The 26,170-nt window shown below is 33.4% G+C and overlaps 1 protein-coding gene across 1 annotated transcript in view; it reads left to right on the top strand.

Moving 5' to 3' along the window:
• The window catches only part of LOC130448355 (paired box protein Pax-6), a 94,685-nt gene that overhangs the window by 48,616 nt on the left and 19,899 nt on the right, over positions 1-26,170 (top strand). Inside the window, exons 5-8 of the mRNA XM_056785684.1 lie at positions 5,707-5,926; positions 14,180-14,329; positions 14,801-14,883; positions 25,731-25,918. Of these exons, the coding sequence (XP_056641662.1) occupies positions 5,707-5,926; positions 14,180-14,329; positions 14,801-14,883; positions 25,731-25,918 (641 nt within the window). The remainder of the gene's footprint in view (positions 1-5,706; positions 5,927-14,179; positions 14,330-14,800; positions 14,884-25,730; positions 25,919-26,170) is intronic.

The following is a 26,170-nucleotide window of genomic DNA, read 5'->3' as shown; positions in this document are numbered from 1 at the left end:
CTGTCTAGCTTATTCTCGATCTTTCTTTTTTTCTTTCTTTGTTTTGTATTGTGAGTTCATGCTTCACATATTTTTCTATTACCTACCTACCTACCTCTATTACCTACCTTAATTGTCCTTCGATTTTGCTTTCAATTGGTTTCAAGTTCAAATTTTCTTTCATAATGTTATCCCTTGTTGTAACTTGATTTATCCTATATTTTCTTCCATATCTCAATACTGTATTTTGTATTTTGCGTTTTTGTTTCTTTGTGTCCACGTCCCCAATCCGTATTTCAATAATCGCCGTATTTTTTTAAGAAAAGATTTCCAAAAATCACATCATTTTCTTCACAATCTGTAAAACTATATTTACAGAATATAGTCCATCAGGTAATTTACTTGGTATTACCCATAAATGGGTAATGGCTTATCCCAAATAGAAGTATTTTAAGAAATTACAGAATGTCGTCGATATTGAAGCAATTTTTAACCGACTAGAATGCGGATTTTCTGGAGTATCTACTACACAATCTTGGTTTGATACCCAATGACTTAATTATGCTTTGAAAATCAGTACAAGCGTATGAAAAAGTGTATGGAAAATATTCAAAAATAGAAATGAATTTGTTTGTATAATAAATAATGCTAGCAAAGAAAAGTTAATAGCAGCCCTCGTACGTACAGTGAGCGTATGATTGAATTTTTCATTCTATCGTCCATCGTAACTCAATCTTTATACAGTACCAGTACAGGCTAGCCAATTACACAATTAAATTAATGGAAATGAGTTCCTATTGTGTTTTTTAGACCACAAGGGTAAGCCACATGTCATAGAGTGGATCTGTTACTGACATATCAGGATCAGAGGAAAAAATGATATCTGATTTACAAAAATATGTGCATGTAGTCAAATGCACGTCAACTGAGCTGTTTGATATTCCGATTTGATAACAAAACAGTGGCGGAGGCAAAACGACTCCGCCATTTCTCGCACAATTATAATCATATCCTGTTTTAGCTTCAACTCAATCAATTTCAAAAGTCTATAATGATTCAAATCTCCAAAATAAATAGAAAAAATACCAAAAGATTTCACATATTTCACTGTTTTATGTAAGTTACCTATATGTATAGAATTACTATGATTAATTTTGTTCTTTTAGTTTAATTCCTTAATTATTGTCTCAATCTTTTTTCTGATCGAAGCTTTACTACGAGATGCCTGATACCACTCTTTTCTCATCATGTGCGACAATTCTTAATCTTTTTAACCAATCCTTATCAATTCTCTAGCTACACTTTGAGGTTAAGGCTTTTTCGAAATTATATATTATTGATAAATTTTTGTTGTTGAGTGCAAATTAATAGACCCAAAGTCCTCAGCTGGAGACTCTAGAGTAATGATATTTGGTCCTGATTACGCTATTTATTTGAAAGTTCAACGATGAGCGGCTTGGATAGCCCCATTTCCTTGTTACTATAAATCTTCTACCGTGCAAGGTGCAAATGATTTTGGGCACACCAATCTTGGATGAACCGCAGTAAAAAAGAATGACTTCCATGACTATGTATTCTTACTCGGCAGCTGTGGTTTTTAAGCGATTGAAGGTTCGGAATAACAGAAAAGGCAGGTCATATCTCACCGTTAGGTCTTGTTAGGGATCAAGTACCTGCGGGAGGTACAAAACTCTCTAGATCTGGAGACGGTTCAGTGGAACGCAGGATGATGTTTCAAAAAAACAACTACCGGGGCGTTGAATGTTGAACGTGTTTGACATAACTCCTATCAACTCTTCTTAAAAGAATTTGCAGCTAAAGCAATATAAGGAAATGTTAGAAGAAGTGATATTTGGTCCTGCTATTTATTTGAAAGTCCAATGACGAGCGGCTTGAATAGCCCCATTTCCTTGTTACTACAGATCTTTTACTGTGCAAGGTGCAACTGATTTTGGGCACACCAATCTTGGATGAACCGCAGTAAAAAAGAATGACGTCCATGACTATGTATTCTTACTCGGCTGCTGTGGTTTTTAAGCGATTGAAGGTTCGGAATAACAGAAAAGGCAGGTCATATCTCACCGTTAGGTCTTGTTAGGGATCAAGTACCTGCGGGAGGTTCAAAACTCTCTAGATCTGGAGACGGTTCAGTGGAACGCAGGATGATGTTTCAAAAAAACAACTACCGGGGCGTTGAATGTTGAACGTGTTTGACATAACTCCTATAAACTCTTCTTAAAAGAATTTGCAGCTAAAGCAATATAAGGAAATGTTAGAAGAAGTGATATTTGGTCCTGCTATTTATTTGAAAGTCCAATGACGAGCGGCTTGAATAGCCCCATTTCCTTGTTACTACAGATCTTTTACTGTGCAAGGTGCAACTGATTTTGGGCACACCAATCTTGGATGAACCGCAGTAAAAAAGAATGACGTCCATGACTATGTATTCTTACTCGGCTGCTGTGGTTTTTAAGCGATTGAAGGTTCGGAATAACAGAAAAGGCAGGTCATATCTCACCGTTAGGTCTTGTTAGGGATCAAGTACCTGCGGGAGGTTCAAAACTCTCTAGATCTGGAGACGGTTCAGTGGAACGCAGGATGATGTTTCAAAAAAACAACTACCGGGGCGTTGAATGTTGAACGTGTTTGACATAACTCCTATAAACTCTTCTTAAAAGAATTTGCAGCTAAAGCAATATAAGGAAATGTTAGAAGAAGTGATATTTGGTCCTGCTATTTATTTGAAAGTCCAACGATGAGCGGCTTGAATAGCCCCATTTCCTTGTTACTACAGATCTTTTACTGTGCAAGGTGCAACTGATTTTGGGCACACCAATCTTGGATGAACCGCAGTAAAAAAGAATGACGTCCATGACTATGTATTCTTACTCGGCTGCTGTGGTTTTTAAGCGATTGAAGGTTCGGAATAACAGAAAAGGCAGGTCATATCTCACCGTTAGGTCTTGTTAGGGATCAAGTACCTGCGGGAGGTACAAAACTCTCTAGATCTGGAGACGGTTCAGTGAAACGCAGGATGATGTTTCAAAAAAACAACTACTTGGTCGTTGAATGTTGAACGTGTTTGACATAATCCCTATCAACTCTTCTCAAAAGAATTTGCAGCTAAAGCAATATAAGGAAATGTTAGAAGAAGTGATATTTGGTCCTGCTATTTATTTGAAAGTCCAATGACGAGCGGCTTGAATAGCCCCATTTCCTTGTTACTACAGATCTTTTACTGTGCAAGGTGCAACTGATTTTGATTCTTACTTAGCTGCTGTAGTTTTTAAGCGATTGAGTGTTCGGAACAACAGAAAAAAAAAGAAAACTCTAGATTTAGAGACGGTTCAGTGGAACGCAGGAAGCTATTTCAAATAGTCAACTACCGGGGCGTTGAATGCTGAACATGTTGACATAATTCCTATCAACTCTTCTCAAAAGAATTCAAAACTAAAGCAATATAAGGAAATGTTATCAAAATCATTTGATAATTAGGGGATGGGAAGTAGTTTTTAGCAAATACTGAAATTTGGGGTTGGTAATACTAAAATTGTTGTTTCCACTTATCACTTAAATATCCTTTTTGATAAATATGCGTACGCCAATGATTGTCATTGTGCAGAATTAAGAGTAAAATATACGTCCGCCGGACTGGTATGAAAGAGGCGCGAGGGGTAGTTTTTTTTGAATGAAATCACCAAAGCGTGTTTAGCTATTCGGATTCGGTCATATGTGAAATCATCTGAGGTAGATTCGTTTATGGGGGAAAGCTGGAGAAGAATTGGTTTCGTCTTAATTAACCATATGGTTAAAAATCGGATTGTACATTTAATATTTTATGTGCAATTTAATTATGAACGGACACGTGGGAGTCATCTAGTGTGAAAAGTGCTATGAATGTGTTAAGTATTGAATCTAACATTTCTAGTCAACCAAATGTCGCAAATTATCAGTTTATTGGAGTAACGAAAATGGTGGATGCCTCTTCAATTCAAAATATGGTGAAAGCTCGGGATCTTCCACCGTTTCTTGGAATTATATTGATCGATAGCACTATGTAAATAAATAAGGATATTTGACTTACTTCAAATTATACTTAACGATACGGTTTATTGTGAGCAAGACAACAACAACAACGCAGTTTCAAATCTATGAAATCCAATAAAATTTCTTTCTAAATGATTTTGGCGAATTTATTTATCTCGGCAAGTCTCTAAAATATCTAAAGAAGAATTAGACAAGGAAGTTGAAACAGCAGTCAACTGTATCTAACAAACTGCATGGGCCAGTACTCCCAACCTTATCCCAAAGACAAAGGGCAATAACAAACCAAACAAAATAAGAGAACTTATACGTGGAAAGCGCAAACTGAGATGCAGGTAATATCACAATCAGACTGAATAATGCTACCCAATAACTGAGAAGGAAAATCCAAAATATCATAAATAAGACTATAAGTAAAAAATGACAAGTCTACGGAATACTCAGTATGGAAGGCGACCAGGTCAATTGCCCAAAATTCATAAATAAAACACAAGATAGTAGCTAGGCTAAAAACAATCAACGAAAAGTAAATAGATCCGCAGAATATTTAGCAAGGAGAATAATTACTTAAAAAGTTAATACAGAATCAAAACAGCTTAAAAATAACTTTAAGAACTCCAAAGAAAAATATCCACAATGATTAAAGTAAATATGAACCCGAAGATAGCTTCCGATTTGAGTATGTGGAAAGTGGAAGTCATAATGATGCTCAAACCAGGAAAACCCCCAAACGTAGTATCTTCATATAGGCCAATATAACTTTTGAGCTCAAATACAAATTGATAAAACTCTTTCAGAATGAAGTAAGAAGGTTCTTACTCGAACTCCAAGGAAATCAACGTGGGTGTATCACAAGGTAGTGTTCTTGGGCCTGTTCTACCTTACGTCCTACACTAGTGACACATTTGTGGACGACACAGCCATTTTGACTGTAGGCGATTCCCATGAAGAAGCTGTAATCAACCAACAGACTTCAATAAGCTTAAACCAGAAAAAACCAGTACAGGTCAATGTCATAAATAAAAAGGAGCAATTCATACAAATAAAAATATGCGAAGTTACACTGGAAACCTCACATGAGAAAGGATGTGTTGGTTGCTTAAAAGACAATCCACACGGTTCGTTTTCAATAAACTATTTTTATATGAACACAACAACAACCTACGGGATCCAACCAGTGGAAACAACACCCAAATAATCCAGATTTTTCAAAATATAGTGCTAAGGAACATCGTTGATACACCCTCGTACTTTCGAAATGACCTGGAACTATTCACTGTAAGGTAGGTATCCACTAAATGTGTTAACGAACAGCGGCTCTTGAAACATCTCAGCTCCTCGACAACATCAATCTAGAGAGATGACTGGAGAGGACGAAGCCTCTTAAGTTAATTATCGAAGTGCTTAGTGTAAAATCAGAGCAAAGTGCTGAATTTTACATTTTAGTGTTAGATTTAAATATAATAATTGTAGTTATAATAATTGAAGAAGCTCCTACTGCGTGAGACGCTTAGTTTCCAGACATTTATGGTAATTTAGTATAGAATAAAATTGATCGTGATAATGATCGGATCACAAAAAAAATCTCTTGAACATTAATGTAGAAAGGGATGCTGCAGAATTCACTGTTCGACATTCTAGTGAAATGTTATATGAAATTTCATAGATAAATATTTTTTCCAGGTATCATCTATCAACCGAGTTTTGAGGAATTTAGCTTCGCAGAAAGAACAACAAGCATCAGCCCAAAACGAATCCGTGTACGACAAGTTGAGAATGTTTAACGGGCAAACACCAGGGTGGGCTTGGTATCCCGGGACTCCCACAGCACCTCCACTTGGCCTTCCCCCAGCACCAACAGCTCTTACCAGTCAAATTTCAAGAGACGATTTACAAAAAAGAGGTTAGTCTATTGTTGTTTAAATGTTCAAATGCAATAATTATTTTTGAATATAATGTGAAGTTGAATTTTCAAGTTTACATTTAAAATATTTGTTTTTTAATAATAGAATTGTGAAGATTCAAAACTGGATTATTGATTGACTTGTGTGTTGAGCAATTTAGGTATTTCCAAAGGTCAATGTGATTTAATTCGACCATATTCTCGAAACAAGCCAGACAAAAATAAAATGACCGTCTCGAATAAAATTTTATACCCAATAACAAGAAACTCAAAAATAAATCAGCTGAAATGGGATCAGAAGAGCACAATATTCAATTCCGATATAACCGCTTACTGGAAGCACGACCAAATAATTCGTTTATGCGAAGAAAAAATTGTAAAAATCTAAAATTATGTAAATTCGTGAATAGAGATTCGTCGGCAGAAAACATAAACAAGGACCTGCGGGGCGGCGCGCGACGTGAAGGGACAAAAAGGGAATAGGATCAGAAGATGAAATAAAACAAGGAGAATGAAATAGCGAGGGTGGATATGAAATAGGGTGGAGTTTACAGAAGCGGAAGTAAATAGGGACGCGCACAACAGGGTGGGAAATCTACGGGAACGTTAACTTTGGACTGGTGTCGGCTCGCAGCCTTTTCGAGTTTCTCTCCCACATCCGTACCACACATATTCTTTACCCCCTGCTAAAGTAGAAACTCTCTGCCGCCGCTTGACGTTGTCTTCTTTCTCGAGGATTTCTGTCGTGCAGACATGAGGAAAAGCTACACGTTATCGGCTTTATTAATGTTTTATCTAATTATCTATTTGCGTGGCATAAACGGTGTTAAGTTCACTTAACAGATATCTTTCGAATTCTGTTAAATATATTGGCAAGAACTGTAACTTTGTCTTTACCTACGGAATATCCTTTAGTAGAATTGGTTTGAAGAACTTACAGGAATATTCTAGAATCTCGCTATAAAGCAACGTACAACTAAATGGGCAGTAGTGAATGTAATAAAACTTTGTGTTTGTCTTTGGATCTTGGATCACTTAGTGATGATCTTCTCCATTGACGATGTTTTATTTTCATCCTTCTACCGATATCAAACGTATTTAATCAGTAGCGGTGTTACTGATAGGTGTGGTGGGATGATCTTCCATCTAATCGATCAAAGTTTACATACTCGTAAATACCTAAATGATCAAACAATTCAGTATTTAAAATCTTCTTTATTTCATATAACATTGGTTTTTAGGAAAACCCGACCTTGTTAAACTTAAATAAGATATTGTGATTAACTAATAAGTTTGAAAACTTTTTTGGGTGATCAGAATGTGATTAGGTTAAGATATATTGGTTGAGGTTGAGATTAAGTACACATGTTTGGCTTCAAATTTTATCAAAAATCTAAATTCTAAACAATTCTAAACAATTTTTTCTCGTTCTCATCTGGATTATAGGCAGTATAATCAAGGGTCAAAAATCTTTTTAACATTACATTTCGTTAAGTTTAAATTTTGAAAAGAACCATTGTATTTTCTAACTTCTTTTTTCATTACTCTTTCGTCTAGAACAATTAGTTGCCATCCACACATAATTTAGAAGCTGTTTCTATTATATATTTCACCCTGTTTTGCTACTATTCTTTACCGGAGTGTATGAACGTTATAACTTTACCATTTATCGTCTTTAAACATAATTTTTTACTATCTGAAAGACAACAAACTAAAGTTAATATTTGAAGTAACATGTTTCACTTCATTCATAACAAAGAACTCGTTTCAGTTTTGAACGAGAATGTTTAAGATTGACAATTTGAAAAAACCCAAATATTTTGGAAAACTTTTGTACTTTCCAATAGAAAATCGTTTGAAGTCAATAAATAATGAAACCAACTTCAAAATAATTTGGGGATGGTAATGGACACTAAAATGATGAAAAATAGATTTGGATCTATTAAATTCAGGATCGTGTCAAATGGAATTTTATTTGGTTCACCTATAATCTTCTCCATGTTTCCTGATAATTTAGTTGCTTTCATGTCTTGCTTATTTGTCTACTTTTGATGTTTCTACGCCCGAATACTCGAAGTTTATAACTTGATCTATAATTCTCTCATCCATTACCAACGTAATCGATCTCAGATATTGTTCAATATAAATAAAGCATCCTTAGTACAGATTATTAGATCTATTATGTTGAAACATCAAAAAGTAGGGCTATTATTAGGTTCAATAATATTCCTCATCCTATTTTTATTTTGGTATTGATATATAGTCGTTTCACTAAATTTATGTAACTTCTTCGAAACGGTGAGGTAGATTTGTCGTCTTCTAAAAACTTCTATATCTTTTGCCGCGATATGAAATCGTATTTTAGAAACAACTATAACATAATATTACGACAAATCATCCTCACTACCATGGATATCTTCCATAACCACCATCTATGAAATTATATGAAGCTGCGAGCGTTTATAAAGCGCCTGTCCTAAGACTAAATAAATTTCTTAAGATAGCACTTGATCATCCATTTCTTCTGACAAAACTGACTCACCAAAAACGAAATTTAAAAATTTTTTATTAGCATTTTGCATTAATCGTAGGTTTAAAGAGAATCTGACGCGCATATTTCGAGAAAATTGATTACAACAGAGCTCTGATCGAGATCGTTTACCATGAAAGATTAATTTATACAAAATATCTTATCTCATTGAATTATTCATTTTAAATAACTAGAATGAAAATACGGTTGGTGAAATCACAGCTGTGAAAATAAAGGGAAGGGAAGGGAGAAAGTTACATCGACAACAACATAAATAACGAGTTAGAACAAGTAAGAAAAACGGATAATGGAAATCTCAATATAATTATCATCTTAACAAAATTGCTACTATAATTTTTTCCTGGGAGTTTTATAGAAAGTATAATAAACTATTTCCAAGTGATACATATTACTAGCTCATTTGATACCCTATTTTATGTTTTTATTTATATTGAGTGAAAGGGTTTATCGCCCCACGGCTCATTTTTTTATATTGTATGATCTTTCTTTTCCTCTATAAAGTCTTTTCCAATTTCTTACTCCTTTCACGGCCCTCAAATTAAGAAATTTGAGACTTATTTCTGATACTTTCACCCGAAGATTGTCTTTGGATCACCCTATAGACCTCAGTGTCATTAATTTTTGTACATCCCGAATATATTTCGTTTTCCATAGTCTAATGATGGGTGTCGAAAGCTTTCCGCGTAGATTTTGTTAAATTAGATTTTAAACAAATACCATTGTTTATTTCATGTTTGATTTCAATTTATTTTAATCCTATTTAAAAATTTACGTTCGCGTCTATGGAGTGCGTTGTTTGGAATATTCGCGATAGTGAATATGTGGAATGGAATCAATAATAACTTTTAATTATTCAGTTACGTCGCGTTGATCAACTAATTAAGTCTAAAATTCATTAAAATTGCCCGTGTTGTGGTTTCGATTTGATATTACATGTAGTTATAGCTGCGTTTACTGTTTTTTTCATTAACAAACATTATTTGATATGTATCCCACGATTCAGAATATAAATATTTTGAATTATAGCGACATTTTCGACAAATCAATTCATTATCGAACATTCACAATTTTGACTTTACAAACAAATATTTTTCCATTTTTTTCACTTTGAGCCAACTATTAGATTCAATAACAAATTTATTTCTAATTAAATATTTTGAAAGAACTTTCTACTTTGAGGCGGTGATTTTTTTATAGAAACTTAGAGATTGAAGTTTTTTAAACATTTAAAAACTTATTTACGAAACCGCGCTGTAGGATGCGCTACTCATTCACTACAACTACTGTGGTGGTTCCAATTCCTCATTCGTCATCGAGTTTCGAGCGATTAATGACGACTTTTACAGTCGACGCTCCTGTGAATTGTGAGTCGTTTTTTAAGAGATAAAGTATGCAACGCTGCTGAGTTTCATAGCAGAATGCGAATGGAAATACGCAGGTTTACGATTAGTAAATTTCCCACAGAATTTTTAGAAATTTCTCTGTACAAAGCTGAGACTTCTGAAGTAGGAAGACAAAGCTATGTCTCCATTACGTTATAAAACAATATTTTGGAAAAAAAATGCCTGTTTTTGTTGATTTTCTATAAAAGGGAATAACAATAATGTATATTGGATGAAATGGATTATACCTACAGCAGAGTACCGATCAACTCGCTTAGACTTTTGGCGATTGTCGATTGGGGCAAAGAAATGCTGGAAAAATTCAATCGAGGTGCTTCAAAAGACGTCTTTAAGATCGTGACAGGCGACCCGAAACTAAACAACAATGGATTGTATGGGTCTTTCAAGACGAGCCAAATCCAGCAAAAGTTATTCGCGTACGAAGCACTTCGGAGCAAATGGTCACCGGTTTTTTCGGAATAACTGAACACGTGGCTACCATTTCATTAGAACAACGTACGACGATCAATTCTGAATAGTACACCAGCATTTGTTCCAAGAAGTGTATCGAAAAAATCAGGGAAACCAATCGCGGAAGACGAATCATTCTCCACCACAACAATGCGAGCTCTCACACATTAGTTCAAACAAAAACATCGAATTGATGGGTCATCCGCCGTACAGTCCTTGTTTGGCACCCAATTACTCCTTTTTGTTCCTGCAGATCAAAACTAAATTGCGAAGTCAAAGTTTTTCTAAGCATGTTTTAGATGTGCTTCAACAAGTGGTTCTAACGCATTCAAAAATGTATTTATTTTAATGGAAAATATTTTGAAGGATAATAAAGCCATATCCAAACAAAAATATTTGTTTTTATCTGTCTATCTCAAAACTTAAACCTCATAAAAGATTTGCTTTCATCTGATGTAGCTCTAATCTATGAGAATGTACGACTGAATTGTGAATATGACAGTTTTGAATCCATAAATTCCGTCTAGACCCTTTTGTACATAGATTATTGAATTCAGCGAAAAATGAAACAAATAATAATCTAATGGGACCATATTGCAGAACATTTCCAATCGAACACTATACTTCGTTTTCGTTTGTAATGTTTTGGTTAGTTTAGAAAAGTTAATAATGAAAAATTCCTTTAAACTTACAACATCACCTTAATCACATGCAAGTTAGGGTTTGGCGAGGCCTCTATTTTGTTCAACAATTCCTGCTGTTTCTTCTAAAATTTCCAATTTGGTTAGATAAAGGAGCCTTGATAGATTGTGCCTTTTGCATGGACCCGATAATCTATTTTGGTTTTGTGTTGTATCTACGAATTAACATGTAGTAGACATGCAAACACAAGTGGACATGAATTGGACTGACTACATCGTGTGGTGGTTTTAATGTCTGTAAGCAAAACAGGATTTGGTCCAGCTATTGGTTGGCCCGACGAAATCATATAGTCATTATTTTCAGTTAATTCCAAACTGTAAGTTTTCAATAGGTGACTGTAACGGACTTGAAATAGCTTTTTGGCACTGTTTGAAGGTTTCGCTAGGCTTTTTGCATTCTTATAAATTTTATCGAACACTAACGAACAATATTAATTATTACTGACTACTAAATTGTAAATTCGTTGAAAAATGAGGAAATTTGATTTAATTTAATTAATAAAGGACATTATCTGCAAGCCTCAAATTTATATTACTGTTTTGTAATAGTTTTGGCTTTTATTTCTATATAGTTGCTCATTAATTTCCATACCTTCTTTTACTACGGTTTTGTTTATTCATTCTTTGTTTTCATATATCTTCTTCTATTTCAATCATAAATTCAACTTATTTTCAAAAATTCATAATTATCTGTACTAAGTTTTTCGTGAAATTATTGCCAGACTAAATTTCCCAATACAATAATTTCTTTTGTTCGCGAAAATAATAATTTTCATTCTGATAAAACTATTTTAACCTCAAAAACTGAGTTAAAGTGAAAATTTAGGAAAAACACGCTGAATTCGACTGAAATAATTCAGGCTGTCGAAGGGCATTTGGAAATGAACATAACTTCCGTTTCAGTGGACCCGTGTTGCCCGATCCAAACTAGTAATTGTGTTAGCGGTAAATTTTCCGAAAATACCCGACAACGGCAGTTAGAAAGAGAAAAAACATATCAACTGGCTCTATTAACACGCTGGAAAATGTCAACAACACAGAAAAAAAAATAAAAGGAAAAGGAAAATTCGTTCGTTGACAACGAAACCACCTGAAAAATTGCGGCTACAATAATTGGTGCTTTTTTTCTTATAGTACTGAGTTGAAGGGATGATATATGGGTATATTTATGATAAAAAGCAGGAGGAAAATTTTGGTTATGCAATTATATATGATCAATGAATAATACTCCAACTTCTAAATATCAAAAAACTGTCAAATTAACTTTTAGAAAGGACAAAATACAAAGAGGAATGAGGGAAAACTGTTCGTTATACCGTATTTATTATAAGCAGTAATAGAGTCAATGAAATCATTAACAACAAAAAAAGGTGCAGCTAATATTGCATTCTTCTAACATCTAACAAGTCTAGAGTTATGCTAGTAAAAATCATGGTACTAAAACATTAATACAAAATATGTAAGCTTTTGTGCTCTTCGGTTGTCTTTTACTCTTTAAATTTCACCAACACAAGGTTGGCATCTTCAGAAGCTTCGAACAGTTTGACTACTAACGAACTCAGTTAAACTAATCGCAGTTTATGATAATACCAACTTCTTCATAAGAGGTCAAAGGCCATATATTAGACTATTGCCTAAGACAATTTCTTATACAAGATTTCAAATAAAAGAAGATAATGATAGAAGAAGATACAATTTTGCCATCTCGTGAATAAAATAACTTTTGATAATAGATCAAGACTTAAAACAGCTAAATCGACTTTATTATGTGGCTGAAAAAACTTAAAATCGTATGGAAAGAAATTTGTTTACAACAATTATGAAAGAAAAATATAACGAATAGGTGTAAAATGTGATAAATGTATTGGAGGAAAACTCACGACGGAAATACAAAGAAAATTATGCTGACCTGCATAAAATCCAGCTCATGTTGTGACTATCTGCACATGTCTCAGTGAAGCTGGCTTAGCTATAAAAACTATTATTCCATGAAGTAAAAACTTTTCTGATAAAAAAAATTTTCGTAAAGGGATAGAAACATATGATAAAAGAAATTCCTATATTCAAAAATCAACGGAACCAATTAAAATCATAATCACTACTGTATAACATCGACTTTCCGACTAATTACTGCTTCCCCAGTTCGGGAATGCTTCTTGCGGAATTTGATCTGAGCTTGCTTTTTCTTAAATTCAAAAGGTTTCACTCCTTGAGAGAATTGAACTAATAGACGGCCATTTTAAACATTTTCTGATATACAATTTTTAACAATATTAGTCGTATGATCTTGTCGTATCTTGTTGGTAAATACGTTTCTTATAATTTGAACGTGTCAAGGCAGTAAAAGAAATGGATCCTCAAATCATAACATAAGCCGGAAACTTGACTTTTCAAGACAGTAAAGCAAAAAAGAAGCATCATTTCTGCTATACCAACGCAGTTTCATCGTTTCAGATAATGTAGATCCTCTTGTTATTAACATTCTTAAGATAATTTTCTAGTGATTTTTGAGTCACCGATCTTGTTGTTTAATTATGTTTGAAATAATACATCTTGACTAATTAACACTATCATTGATTTAACAAGTGTTTTGACTTTCTGAAACAGTGTCATTTTTCTTATCTATAACATTAAATTATGTATTAAAAACGAAGTGAAATGATTCTTCAAATACTGTTTTCAGTATTTGAAGAAACAAAAAGTATTTTAATACAAATCAAACTTTGATTTGCTTTGAAATAAATCAACAAATATCATGTTCCCGTTGGACCAACTTCACTGAGACAGAGCTCAAATAATGATGAGTTTGGTGAGAATCAGAACAGAAATTTTTGCCACTTTCTGATCCATAATTTAAATAATTGTAGATCTATATAAAATAAATTGGAAAATTTTGCTTTGATTTACATATTTTTCTCTAAACAGTGAATGTGGAGTTAAAGGACTTTCGTTCTATATTATCTGTATCAATGAATAATCAAATTAATAAGAAATGTTTTTATGTTGAATTCAAATACTCCAAGAAATACTTGTGTTTATACTAACGTATTAAACTAACACCGTTCTGTGTATATGAACGATGTGCAAACTTGAAAATGAATACTGAATAAACATACAAGATTCTTAGAGGCAATTTGTGTTGTTTCAGCTGATGTTATGCACGAAAATACGTCCGATGGTAATTCTGAGCACAATTCATCGGGTGACGAAGATTCCCAGCTCAGATTGAGACTGAAAAGGAAACTACAAAGGAACAGAACCTCGTTTACCAATGAACAAATCGATAGTTTGGAAAAAGGTGAGTGGAAAGTTATGAATATTATAATTAGCTCCTTGATAAACACTTTTTTAGAGTAGGATCATACAAAATCCGATAGAAAGTTTTATTATTGAGTAGTTATCAGAAATTTTACGATAATCATTGTTGTCACCTTTCTATAATTGTCATTTTTCTTCTTTTCTAAGATCATTTGATTTAGAATGTTATTATTAGTTCACAAAAAACTTGCAATTCCTTTTATTTTCACCACACTTTAATTAACTAATTAACTGTTTGTCAGTTTTTATTTTACAAACTTCGTAATCAATATTTAATTAACTTCTTATTCACAAATCAACTTGAAACTTTGCTTTTTTACCAATTCACGAAGACAATACATTAATTAATTAAAAAATATATAAATTAAGTAACCACTTAGTGGTAGTTTATTATATTATGTTTTTTTTATATAAAGTGTCTAGAAATAATAAATTATTCTGTTTGCTTCAGAATTTGAGCGTACACACTATCCAGACGTCTTCGCTAGGGAGCGATTAGCAGAGAAAATTGGATTACCTGAGGCACGTATCCAGGTAACAATTTTTTTCAAAATCCATAGCCCCCAAAATCAAATTTGTATTTTCCTTTTTCTAATTCCTGCATTCACATAACCTGAAATCCTTTCCGAACTTTAATACGAAAACATATTTTTTTGTTATGTATCAACCTAAAAACCTAGATTGACCAATCAATATGATAAACTGAATCATGATACATGAACCTTATAGATTCTAATTTTTTCAAAATTATTTCACCTTTATATTTTTAATCGGACAACATATTGTAGGATTCTTCAACTAAAAGCAGTTACTATAAAAGGTTATATATGTGAATCGATAGCCTGTATCTTGGGAATAATAATAAATTATAAAAACAGTTCTCGGTGGTGACTGCAGCGCGTAGAAAATTCCGCAGTATCTGTCACTTAAATGATGCGCCAGGAGTACGACTGTTTGAAAAATGGTTCGAGAAGTTTGAGGTATTGACAAGATCTTTTAGAACGATCAAAAACGTAGTCACTGTTACTTGGTCTGTTTGTAACGAGCCTGACTTGTCTATTCGTAAGCGTGGAGTTGCTTTAAACGTGCATAGAACATCATTGTATCTCAATTTGTTGCTGCATCCTCACGAAATTCAATTGGTGCAAAAATTGAAGCCCCTCCGTAAATCACATTTTTGCGCTGTCCAACGTTTACCAACATCTTGTTTTCGGATGAAGCAATCAACAAGCAAACTTGTCACTAGTGGAGTGTAATCAATCCAAAAGAAAAACATCAGATATCTCTACATTTGTCTAAAGTGACCGTAAGCGCTGCGATATCAGCGTGAGGAATTATATGAAATTACTTTTTTAAGTATGAAAGGAAATTCCTAGTTACAGTGAACTTAGAACATAGTCCAGGAGGACGAAGCAGCTTTACACATGTTCAATAGATCTCTGTCCCGCAATTTCTAGAAAACAATGTTTTTTCGATAACAACATAAATTTAGGTACATAATATAAATAAGGTAAAAGTTGTTTTCAGTATATTGAAAAGTTTTAAGTCAGCGACGAATATGTTGTACTTAGGGTCAGTGGCGTGCAGTGGACCCTAACCCACGGTATCGCATTTAAAAGGGTATCGCGAGGCCTTCTCAAATGCGATGCCTTCGAACTTCAAATCTTCAGAATATTAACCAAATATTGAGATTTTAAAGCACTTTAATGATTAAGGTCTAGTACTTCAAGCTGGAGAAAGCAGAGACATAGAATGTAATGTACTTTGCGAAACACTAAAATTTTTAGAGCGTAATCTATCAAACTAACAAACAGGAATTTATCCCAATGTTTACATTACTATTAGAATTATGTTAACTATGTCTTTAAGTACAGCTTCCGCAGAAAGACGTTTTTCTAAGTTAAAAATTAATAAAAACTACTTAAGAAACAACATGAAACAGAAGCAGATTTAGCAACAAAAATTAATCACAAATCCTTTTTAAATGACATCAGTAAAGCAAAAAGTGGAAGAACATCACTTTTATATAAAATTGAATCAATAAAGTCATAAAATGAAACTTTTTTTCAGTTTATATGCTTTTTAATATCCTTCTACCATTCATTTATATTTTTTCATTATTATGAGTAAGCATGTCATATCAAAGCATGTTTGGTAATATAAATTTATTAGCTGGTATTATTTTACAAGGTAGAATAAAATTACCAAAGAAATATAATACCATAGTAAAATTTCTAGTATCAAATTATGTCTATCGGGATAGGAAACTTATATCCGCAAACGCTTTATTTCCAAGATACAGGCTATTAAAGTTTGAAAAATAAAATCTGATCGATTATTATTGAAACTTTTTGACGATTATCAGGTTAATAAACTACGCGTTCTAACATGAATAGATGATTCCTATTATTTTCAGAGGTATGCAACAGGGATCGAGGTACCTTTTTCCATCTCTGAATTATCCACCTCTGTTATTTTCTTTAAATTTTTCAATTCTATCATAATTTCTTAATAAAAAAGTGATAACATTTGACTACACTAAAATTAACCGTTTTCGAGAAAAACATTATTTTGAAAAATACAAAACAGTTCCTTCCGAATCAACTTACATCAATAGGTTAATGGTGTCCTACAAAACGATATTTGTTTGCTAAACTTCACGTTTTCTTTGAAAAAGTGTTGTCTTCTAATACGCCAAAACAGTTTTGAAGAAACTAGAGGAGTTTGACCTGGCACCACCTTATTTTTAAAAACTATTGGATCTAATGAATATTGAGTCAAAAATATGTTTCTATGATTGCTTCGTCAACGACTTCAATATTTCTATGATGGGACATTAGCGTGTCAACAACGTTTATTGAATCCGCTTCGTTACTGGGATTTATATCTTATTCAATATACTTTTACTAGGTTTGAACGGGGAGTTTTCAATGCCTATGAATATGAGAACTAAATATCGCTTAACGATCTCTTAATTAACTAAGTTATATACTGTAAAAAACGTCTCGACCTAAACCATCATTGTTTTGTTTCCACCGGTAACGTTCAAAGCCACATATTTGTTGAAGATTTTTTTCGGTTTTTGCTTGCTTTGATGTCGCTCGTCAATGTTGTCGCTTATTTACATAAGCCATAAATATTGCAGCCAACGGCATGAAAGATCACTTCATTTTCATTGCGACCCCTACTCAATAATCGAAATAGGCCAGTACACAATATATTAAAACGTAACTGAAATTAAATTTTCTCAAGTTTTTGAGGGAGAGAAATGCTTTATTGTCAAAAAATCGTTACAATTTGTAGACAAAATGCATAAACAACGTCAATGGTGGGGTTTTATAATACAAAAGGCTGCAATTTATTTTTATATGATAAAACTTCAGTTTTTGAAACGTTGAGATTGAGATTAGAATCGCACCATGATTTAAGGGTGATTAGGTCACTAGATATGGTCCTATGAAGTTCCGTGAGATCAGGGCTGCTTCAAGAGAAACTAGTATTGTCTGCAAAAAGACATATTTTACTACTAATGTCTAAGAGCATTCAATCTGGAGATAGAACATACTGAAATTATAATAGATTTAAAAAAGACTAAAATTTTAGTAGAAAAACCAAGTTAAAAATCAACAAAGTAGCCATTAGACGCTTTATAAACTATGTGTCTCACGAAAAGAAAAGAAGAAAACCTTAAAATATTTGAAGAGGGAATTCTAAAGGAAATATTAGGACGAAATAAAATTTAAAGGATATAGAAGGCTATTTAATAGGGAATTAAAAGAGGCAAAGGGAGAGCAGAACATACTCAAATTTCATGGGCACGTAGTAAAAAACTGGCAGCCATCAAATTGAAGATAGATGAACAGAAAAAAGACAGGAAAACTAAGTGAGACGAGCCATGAAAAAATTAATATTCAAAACTTTCAACACAAGATCAAAAATTGAAAAGAATATACCAAAACAACGGAAGTTGGAAGCTAAAAGTTATATAAATTTATTAAAAAAAAAAAACAAAAAAACACCATAAGAAGCCACGCGGAGTGATTCAGCTCAATAAAAAAATAAAAAAATATCAAGGAGTTGATTGACGTCTTCAGACACTTAAGTTAAACTAAAACTAGGATTTTTGCTAGCTTGGTGCATCTATATCCTGGCGTTAATAAATCGTTTGTCTGCCCAACATAATTTTTGTCTTAATCATAATAGATAATTGGAACTCAACTTGATCAAAATTTCCTAATGATATCTTTTATTACATTGACAAAAGTTTTCTGATGTTAATAAAATTTTGATTTTCTTGTTGTTGTTGACATCCACATATGAGATGCTGGGCATCAATTCTTTACGGGACTAAATGATTTGTATTTTTAATTCATATATACTTTCCAATCTGTTAATCTTTTTATCTATCACAAGGTTCATTGATTTTGTTAATGCTTTCATCTCTTCACCATTTTTCTTAAGATGTTTTGTAATATTTTTCTATTGGCCTGTTCTCTTTTCATTTTTTATTTTAATGTTATTTTATCGTCATCATAATATTGTAAAATTGTAAAACATTCTTTGTACCTTTCGGTATGCTCTTGAATTCTCATTTTAGTTAATTTTTTGGCATTTATTTCTATTCTAGGTTTTTCTTTTAATTTTACAATACATTCTTCTTTTCGTTCTTTCTTCATTTATCCACCGTGCAAAGTTTTATATCCTATTCGGTCCAGTTAATTGATCGCAAATATTTGCCTACTTATAAGATCATAACAAACTATTAAGAAGGTGGATAAGTTCAGTTCTTTGGAAACTGATCTCAGCGCAAAGCAGGAGGAACTTAATTTGTTAGATAAGGCTTGCAGTATGTAAATCTTATTTCAAGGAATCGTCCACAACAAGCCCTAAGAATTTTACTAACCCAACGACGTCAATGGTGGTGTTATTCAATAAAAAAGACAGTCTTCTTCTTTCTCTTTCAATAGGACCAGGTTTTGTTCAATTCTGTACGTTTGGCCCTCTTCCTGGATCTTCCTGAGAAGCTGTACTCCAGCTCTCGTACCATCTCTTTGGTGGTCTGCTTACAGGTCTGCGTGTGTTCGGTCTCTGAGTTTTAGCCCATTTTGCACATCTGTTTTCCGGCATTCTTTCTACGTGATCCCTCCATAATCTTTTTCGTGCCCTGACCCATCTCACCCCATCCTGTACGCCAAACTCTTCTCTTATGTCATCACTCCTTATTCGGTCGCTGAGGATGACTCCCTTGATGGTTCGCAATATTTTCATCTCTGTGGTTCTCATTCTTCTTTTCGTTGTTCATGTCTAGTTTCTGATGTCTTGCTCTGTGAGCTCATCGCATTGTTTCTCCACACTATATCCCTCAGACAATCGCTGATTTTTGATGCTTCAAAGCTTGAGTTCGCGCCTCCTCTGTCAGGTTTCTTTCACTAGATATATTCACTCCCAGGTAAGTAATGTATCTTTATATGATAAAACTTTAGTTTTAGAAACGTTGATTCAGAGAAGATTAGATTCAAGAATGCATAGGATACTCTATTCACTAGTACCACTACACCAACAGCCACAATTATAATATCTGATGCACGTTTCGATAACCAAAATTTTCTTCAATCTTCAGTCGTCAGTCCATCAGTAACCGACGGCTAACTATCTATATTTGGTTTTTCAAGACTTAGTTATAAATTATAGAACCAGAAATTTTTCATTATTGAAGCCTACTGATATTTTGGTACTTACTAAAACTTTTCGGATCGGCCTATAAGCCAACGCTCCCCACACTAGGATACATAACGTTATCAAGTACTTAAACATTATGTTGAAAGCAGAACAAATTACTAAGCACGTTTATTTAATATTCCCATTCAGAAGCTGAATGACGTTTATATAACAGGGCGTAAGAGAGTAGCCCCATGTTTGTTGATAAGGAAAAATCTTTTGTTTGGATACGTTCTAGAGGAGCACTCTTCGTTAAGGAGAATCAAAACATATTTGGTTAAAAAAAAGTTGAATTAAAATATCGAGTGAGTAATGATGGATTTTGTTTAATGAAATATTTCTTTTTACTATTGGGTACATTAAAAAATAAGAGGATTAAGCTACAGAAATCTATTTTTTTAGGATGCATAGAGAGGTTTCGAATGTTCAAAATCAACATACTTGTATTTGAAGCTTTTTTCAATAAATCTCCGAAATCCACAATTATGTTTGTCTAGATTGTTCCTTTCCACTTTCCAATAATTATTTCCCTAAATGTCTTTAATGTTTTTCTCTTTTATCTTCAATAGTATTCCATACAGCGTACTTATTATTCAGTTTTTTGTTTGTTACAAAAAAAAACGCTCATTCCTTTAATAAGAATCAGGTTTTCTTGTGTTGAATGGAAGGATAGCACATCATGCCGAAATCATTTCATCTCCAAACCGGCAGTGTTTATATCTTTGTATAGAAGGCATTTTTGCAGCCTTTCACCAAATGAAAACGTTTTTCCGTAATTTAGATGAAATGGAAAGAGTATATATGAAAGCGAGAAACTACGCTTCAAGAATCAGTAGCGTAGTGCAGATATTTTTATTACGTATGTATTAAAAAATCAAATAATATATCAAAAGGTCTAAGAAATAAGAAATTGAAGAAATTTTAAAAAATTTTAACAGTATTTTGAAGAAAATATGATCTGAAAATCAGAAAATCCTAGAAGAACTTTGTAAAACTTGATCTTTTGAAACTTCTGAATGGGGTTTAACATATTTATTAAAATAAAAAACTGTAAACATGAAAATTTCATTTTCGAACAACTTTTTGGGCTATTATCTAAACAAAATGTGTCCAAATTTGTGAATAAACACTTTTACGTCCCCGTCACTGGTTTACTGTGTCTGTACTTACACAAATTACTTTTTTGAACGAAACTCTTATTATAATGGTCTCATTAGGAAAAACTCTTCTTATTTGTGAGTTGGAAATAATTATACTTTGAGTTTAAATAGATAAAATGATAATATTACCACAAAACATACAGATAATTGTGTAGCAAAACTCATCCGTTCTACGCTATACTATAAGCTGATGTTTTGTCATCAAATTCAATACAAAATAATCAAACTGTCTTAACAATACCTCTCTCCACTTTTTCCTTGGTGCCTTCCACTCTAGCCCTTTTGATAACATTTATTTTTAAGCTCTCTCTTAGACGACAATCCCTTCTCCTTTCAAATACCACACTATTATTCTCTAATTTCACTAATCCTCTTCACTCGTTTTTCAATTCAATAACTAAAAGTATAAATTAAATCTCGTTGTTGCTTGTTTCACTCTCTGTGACTTTCCCCTACGTTCATTTTCTCCTTGGACAAAAAATTTCGTAAACTATATATTATAAAAAACTATATATAAAAATCTAATGGTAATCCGTCCGGCGTATTTTTTTAATGCTCGGTATTTACACGCTTAGATTTGTCATCACCAAGCATTCAGAGTCACTCAACTTATGCCCTCTTAATAGTAGGTATCTCCTATCATACCTCGAGTTCTCTGATTGAGGTAAATTATTAATTTTGGTCTAAGAATACTAAGTAAATCAAGCCCTCTTATTTGAGATATAACATGAGTGAACTGGTTTAGTAAGAGCAGAATTAAGAGCAAATTTTGTTCTCAATCAATGTTCTATATCTCCAGTTCTAATTCTAATTGTTCGTTTTGGTCTAAGCACACTGAGGGATTCAAACCCTTTAATTGAGGTATGAGTGAATTGGTTCGACATGTGGAGAGTTGAGCGCGGATATTCAACAAAATGGCCGATTTTTCGACTGTGCCCCGATACTTTTTGTATCTCTTTAACGATATTAGTAATGATTGATTCTATGACGAAGTTATAATCATCCACATAGTTCTGCGGAGCAGCACAAGTCCTCTCATAAATATGAAACTCCTAGAGCACTTCAAATTAAATAATCTAAAATTGATTCCAATACTGGTGACCTTTACAGCTTCCTTCAGGCTTAAAAATACATCTCACAACCCTACAAACATATTGATATATGTACAGATTCTTCTTCTTTTATTCATTTGAAATTAAAATATTTTTCACCACTCGCCCCAATGTTAAAGAGACTGCAGACCAATATCCGAAAGAAACAGACTTTTGTCCAGAATGTTTAATAATATCTAGTCGTCTACTTATCTCTTCTGAACTTTGTAAGTAAAAAAGAAGCTATGATACTTAGAGTAAGATACACCAAACTTATATTTGGTTATCTGAAGTCTGCATTGACTAATCGGCAAGCAAATACTCACCGACAACAAACTCAGGAAATGTTCAGCTACTCCAACAAGATAAAGATAGTTCTTCAAACCTAATGACCTCCATCTTAAAATATAATTTCTAATTGTTTAAGTAAATAAAGGTAATTTCTATTCGTGTGCCGATGACCAGTGCTGTCGAGATGTAAAATTAAGTAACATAGAGAGGAAAAGTGCTTTTCCGCCCTAAAACAGATCTCACACGTTTATTTGTCTGCTGTAGAGCAGGAAAACGTCGGCCAGTTTACTTCCAAATTCTGGAGAACACATTATTGCTTTAGAGCAACATGGAGGTACGAAGTCTACGAATATCGCTGAAGGTTGTGTGCAGAAATCTTTCGCAAAAAAGCTGAAAATTTCGAATTAATTTAAAGGAGTCACCGAAGTTTAAGAAATTGATTGTAATCAGCCCCGTACGAGTGTTTCCGTGAAATACAAGCTGAATAAGAACGTTGTTAATGAAAATATCACGAAAACTGCGTTGGCTTCAGCTCTCACTTCTAGTGGTGCTCAAAATACATTAGTCTAAATAATTACTCTACTACAAATTAAACTCATATGTTATGCAAAAAGATTTAATTATGATTTAATAAAATTTCAAGTTAAAGCAATTTTTTTCAAGATTAGAATATCTTAATTTTCATCTTTTTTCGTAAAATTACATTATCGCGGATGTATTTTCCGAAAGCCGGGATGAAAAATGGCAGATTTCCTTACTTCCATGATAAATTTTCAGAACCACTCTCTTATTTCTAGATTTTCGTAATTGATGATGTTGTTAGGCTAAACCGACCTTAATGTAAAGGGCGCTTTCCCGTTAATCTATTTCTTCTATTTAAATTTTGTAAAAAGACGAAAAAAAAATGGAAAACTTTTGCTGGGTTATTGGAAAACAATATACAGAGAGAGTTTTTAGGCAACGAAATGCACTTTATTTGGAAAATATGCCATTATTTATAAAAGAGCTTAAAACCCTTTCTTTCATGATGCTCAAATAATACGAATAAAAAATACATGTAGGGTATATGTACAAGAATATCCTGACTGATACCATCTGCCCAACATAACTTTTGAACCGTGTTACATACACGAAACAGATGAAGATGGTGACAGTTACCACCGTCGAAGATGATTAATACTTGGTGTTGGGTTAGGAATAGTAGGTGTAAACTCGAACACAACCACCAGAAAAATTTCCAGGTCTAAGACAATTCAGAGTTTCTAGAATTCTTTGAAAGCACAAATATCATCAATTACATCGGTACTTATACGGTGAATACTTTTGCTTATTCCCCTTTGATCGACTGTAGAGAAAAAAGACTTTCTAGACGACGCCATCTGAAAGTTGTTCGTTCTGTATTCATTTACATATCGAAAGTTGCGTTTTGACTGTTCCATGTAGTGACAGTTGACAGTTACGTACTGCAAAACACTTTCGGGACGATCTGGAGTAGACAACTTTAACATTCTTAAATGTGACTCTAGACACTCCAATGTTGACAATTCACAGTTTCACTTCGATGATTTTGCATAACCTTAAATTTTCTGAAATTATTTGTTTTATCCGAAGTTTGCGGACGTTCTTAATTCGTTGCCGGATAAGGTACGAAAAACAGTTCGAGCTCCTTATGAAATGGTGTCACCAAAAAAGGCGAAAAATCCAACGGATAACGTAGTGCTCGCTTATTTTTCAGAAAAATCTAGAATGTGGAAAAATTTTACTTTATGGTCTACATTTTCGATGATTAAAAGTACTGTCGCAATAAAACAAGATTTTCACATCAACAAATATCCAAAACTCATCAATTTCCTGAAGAAATAAAACAAAGGGTACACTGCGAAAAAGTCAAAAACTTTAACTTCAGTGTAATTGAAAAAGTTTTGCACCTTATGCGTCGTCTAAAAAATGTTGTGTACGCCGCGGCTGAAATACTACTTTGTTGGACTCGTCTGTTGCTCGCCTCGTTTCGCTCGTCTCGCAATTTTCAGACTCGTCCAACAAAGTAGAACTTTCAGTCGTTGGCATACAAATTGTGTTATCTATAGACGAATCACGTGATAGATCCCTATTTTATTCAATGATTATTTGGACGAACATTCCTAAGATTCTTCAAAACGGTGTTTTGAAATCACTTGAAGCAAAGCAACAGTTGATCTTGCTTTGTCTAACTTTCAAGGAAAATTATTATTTGAGTAGTTGAGTCACTATGGCAAAGTTTCAGGTAAAGAGTTGCCATACGAAAATAATGGCCAAGCAGTAATTGTTTGACCCTTTGGAACGAAGTCATTATGAACTACGGTAACCGAAGAAAATGATAGAAATCAACGTGAATTTCGACCAACTTTAGCGTGGTTTTTATCCGGTTCGGCTCATTTTCTGCTAGCTGTTTACTAGATTGTGGAGCAGTTTCACGTTTCGTAAACGGTAATGATGCGTTTGGTAAATGTGGAATAAAATCACGATTATTAACCGAAATATGTTGAGTGGATCCTTTGCAATCACTCGGATGCCGACACGAAGAATTACAAGTAGTGTTTCATTAACTTTGTTGGTATTATCATCGTTAATAGAGGCGGATAGGTGACTGGCAACTTTTTGAATGCTTTTCTCCAATAAAATATTCACGTTTGCGTACCTGAAAGAAAGTTCAAACAAACTAGTTGCTCAACTTGTTTTGCGTAATCAATTTCACGAGACAAACTTTTTCACTCGAACCTAATTCAATAAAAAGTATGTAACCTATTCGAAAATCAAATTTGATCACATGTATTTACAATGTAGGTTATACCATAGAAATGTATATCCAACCCTCCATCATAATCAATATCGCCTTTGAAAACAAAGTAATCGTTTCGACGTGTGGATTCATCTTTTGTCATTTTAGTATTTAGCAGATAAAACAATCCAAACATAGATAAATCTTCAATATGGAATCAACATATTTTTTGATATTTAGTAGAATTGATCATTTTACCATGAAATTCCTTACTGATAAATATCCTTTTCATCCCAAAAAAATTGATTGTGTACTATGACATCTGATATTTATTCATGTTTTTTCTTTCCTTTTCACATTCAGGTCTGGTTCAGCAACCGACGAGCGAAATGGAGGCGAGAAGAAAAATTACGAAATCAACGTCGATCTGTCGATCACGTAGGTGCTGTCAGCCCCCCCGCTTCGGCCCCCCGCTTACCAATCAATTCCGGTTTCAATTCAATGTATTCGTCGATACCGCAGCCCATCGCTACTATGGCCGACACCTATAAGTAAGTAAGACGTGCTTAAATTATACATTTTTCTAACAATTGTCATCTCTACGTCATTGGTAATTTGTGATAAATTGAATAGTTAAAATACTGATAATAATAAAATACGCGTAAACTTTTTTTTCTGGTATTAACAGTGGGAAGCGATGTCAGTCAGTCAAATATTTTCAGGGATATTGTGTATTAATGTAACCCGTTGTGGACGGAGTTCTTTTCTAACAGGAGTGTCCGTTGGCATCTGAATGATATGAC

This window comes from Diorhabda sublineata, chromosome 8 (genome assembly GCF_026230105.1).
Source record: "Diorhabda sublineata isolate icDioSubl1.1 chromosome 8, icDioSubl1.1, whole genome shotgun sequence".
NCBI classification, from domain to species: Eukaryota; Metazoa; Arthropoda; class Insecta; order Coleoptera; family Chrysomelidae; genus Diorhabda; species Diorhabda sublineata.
The sequence above is the reverse complement of the archived record's forward strand: the minus strand, read 5'-3'. Positions and strand labels throughout refer to the sequence as shown.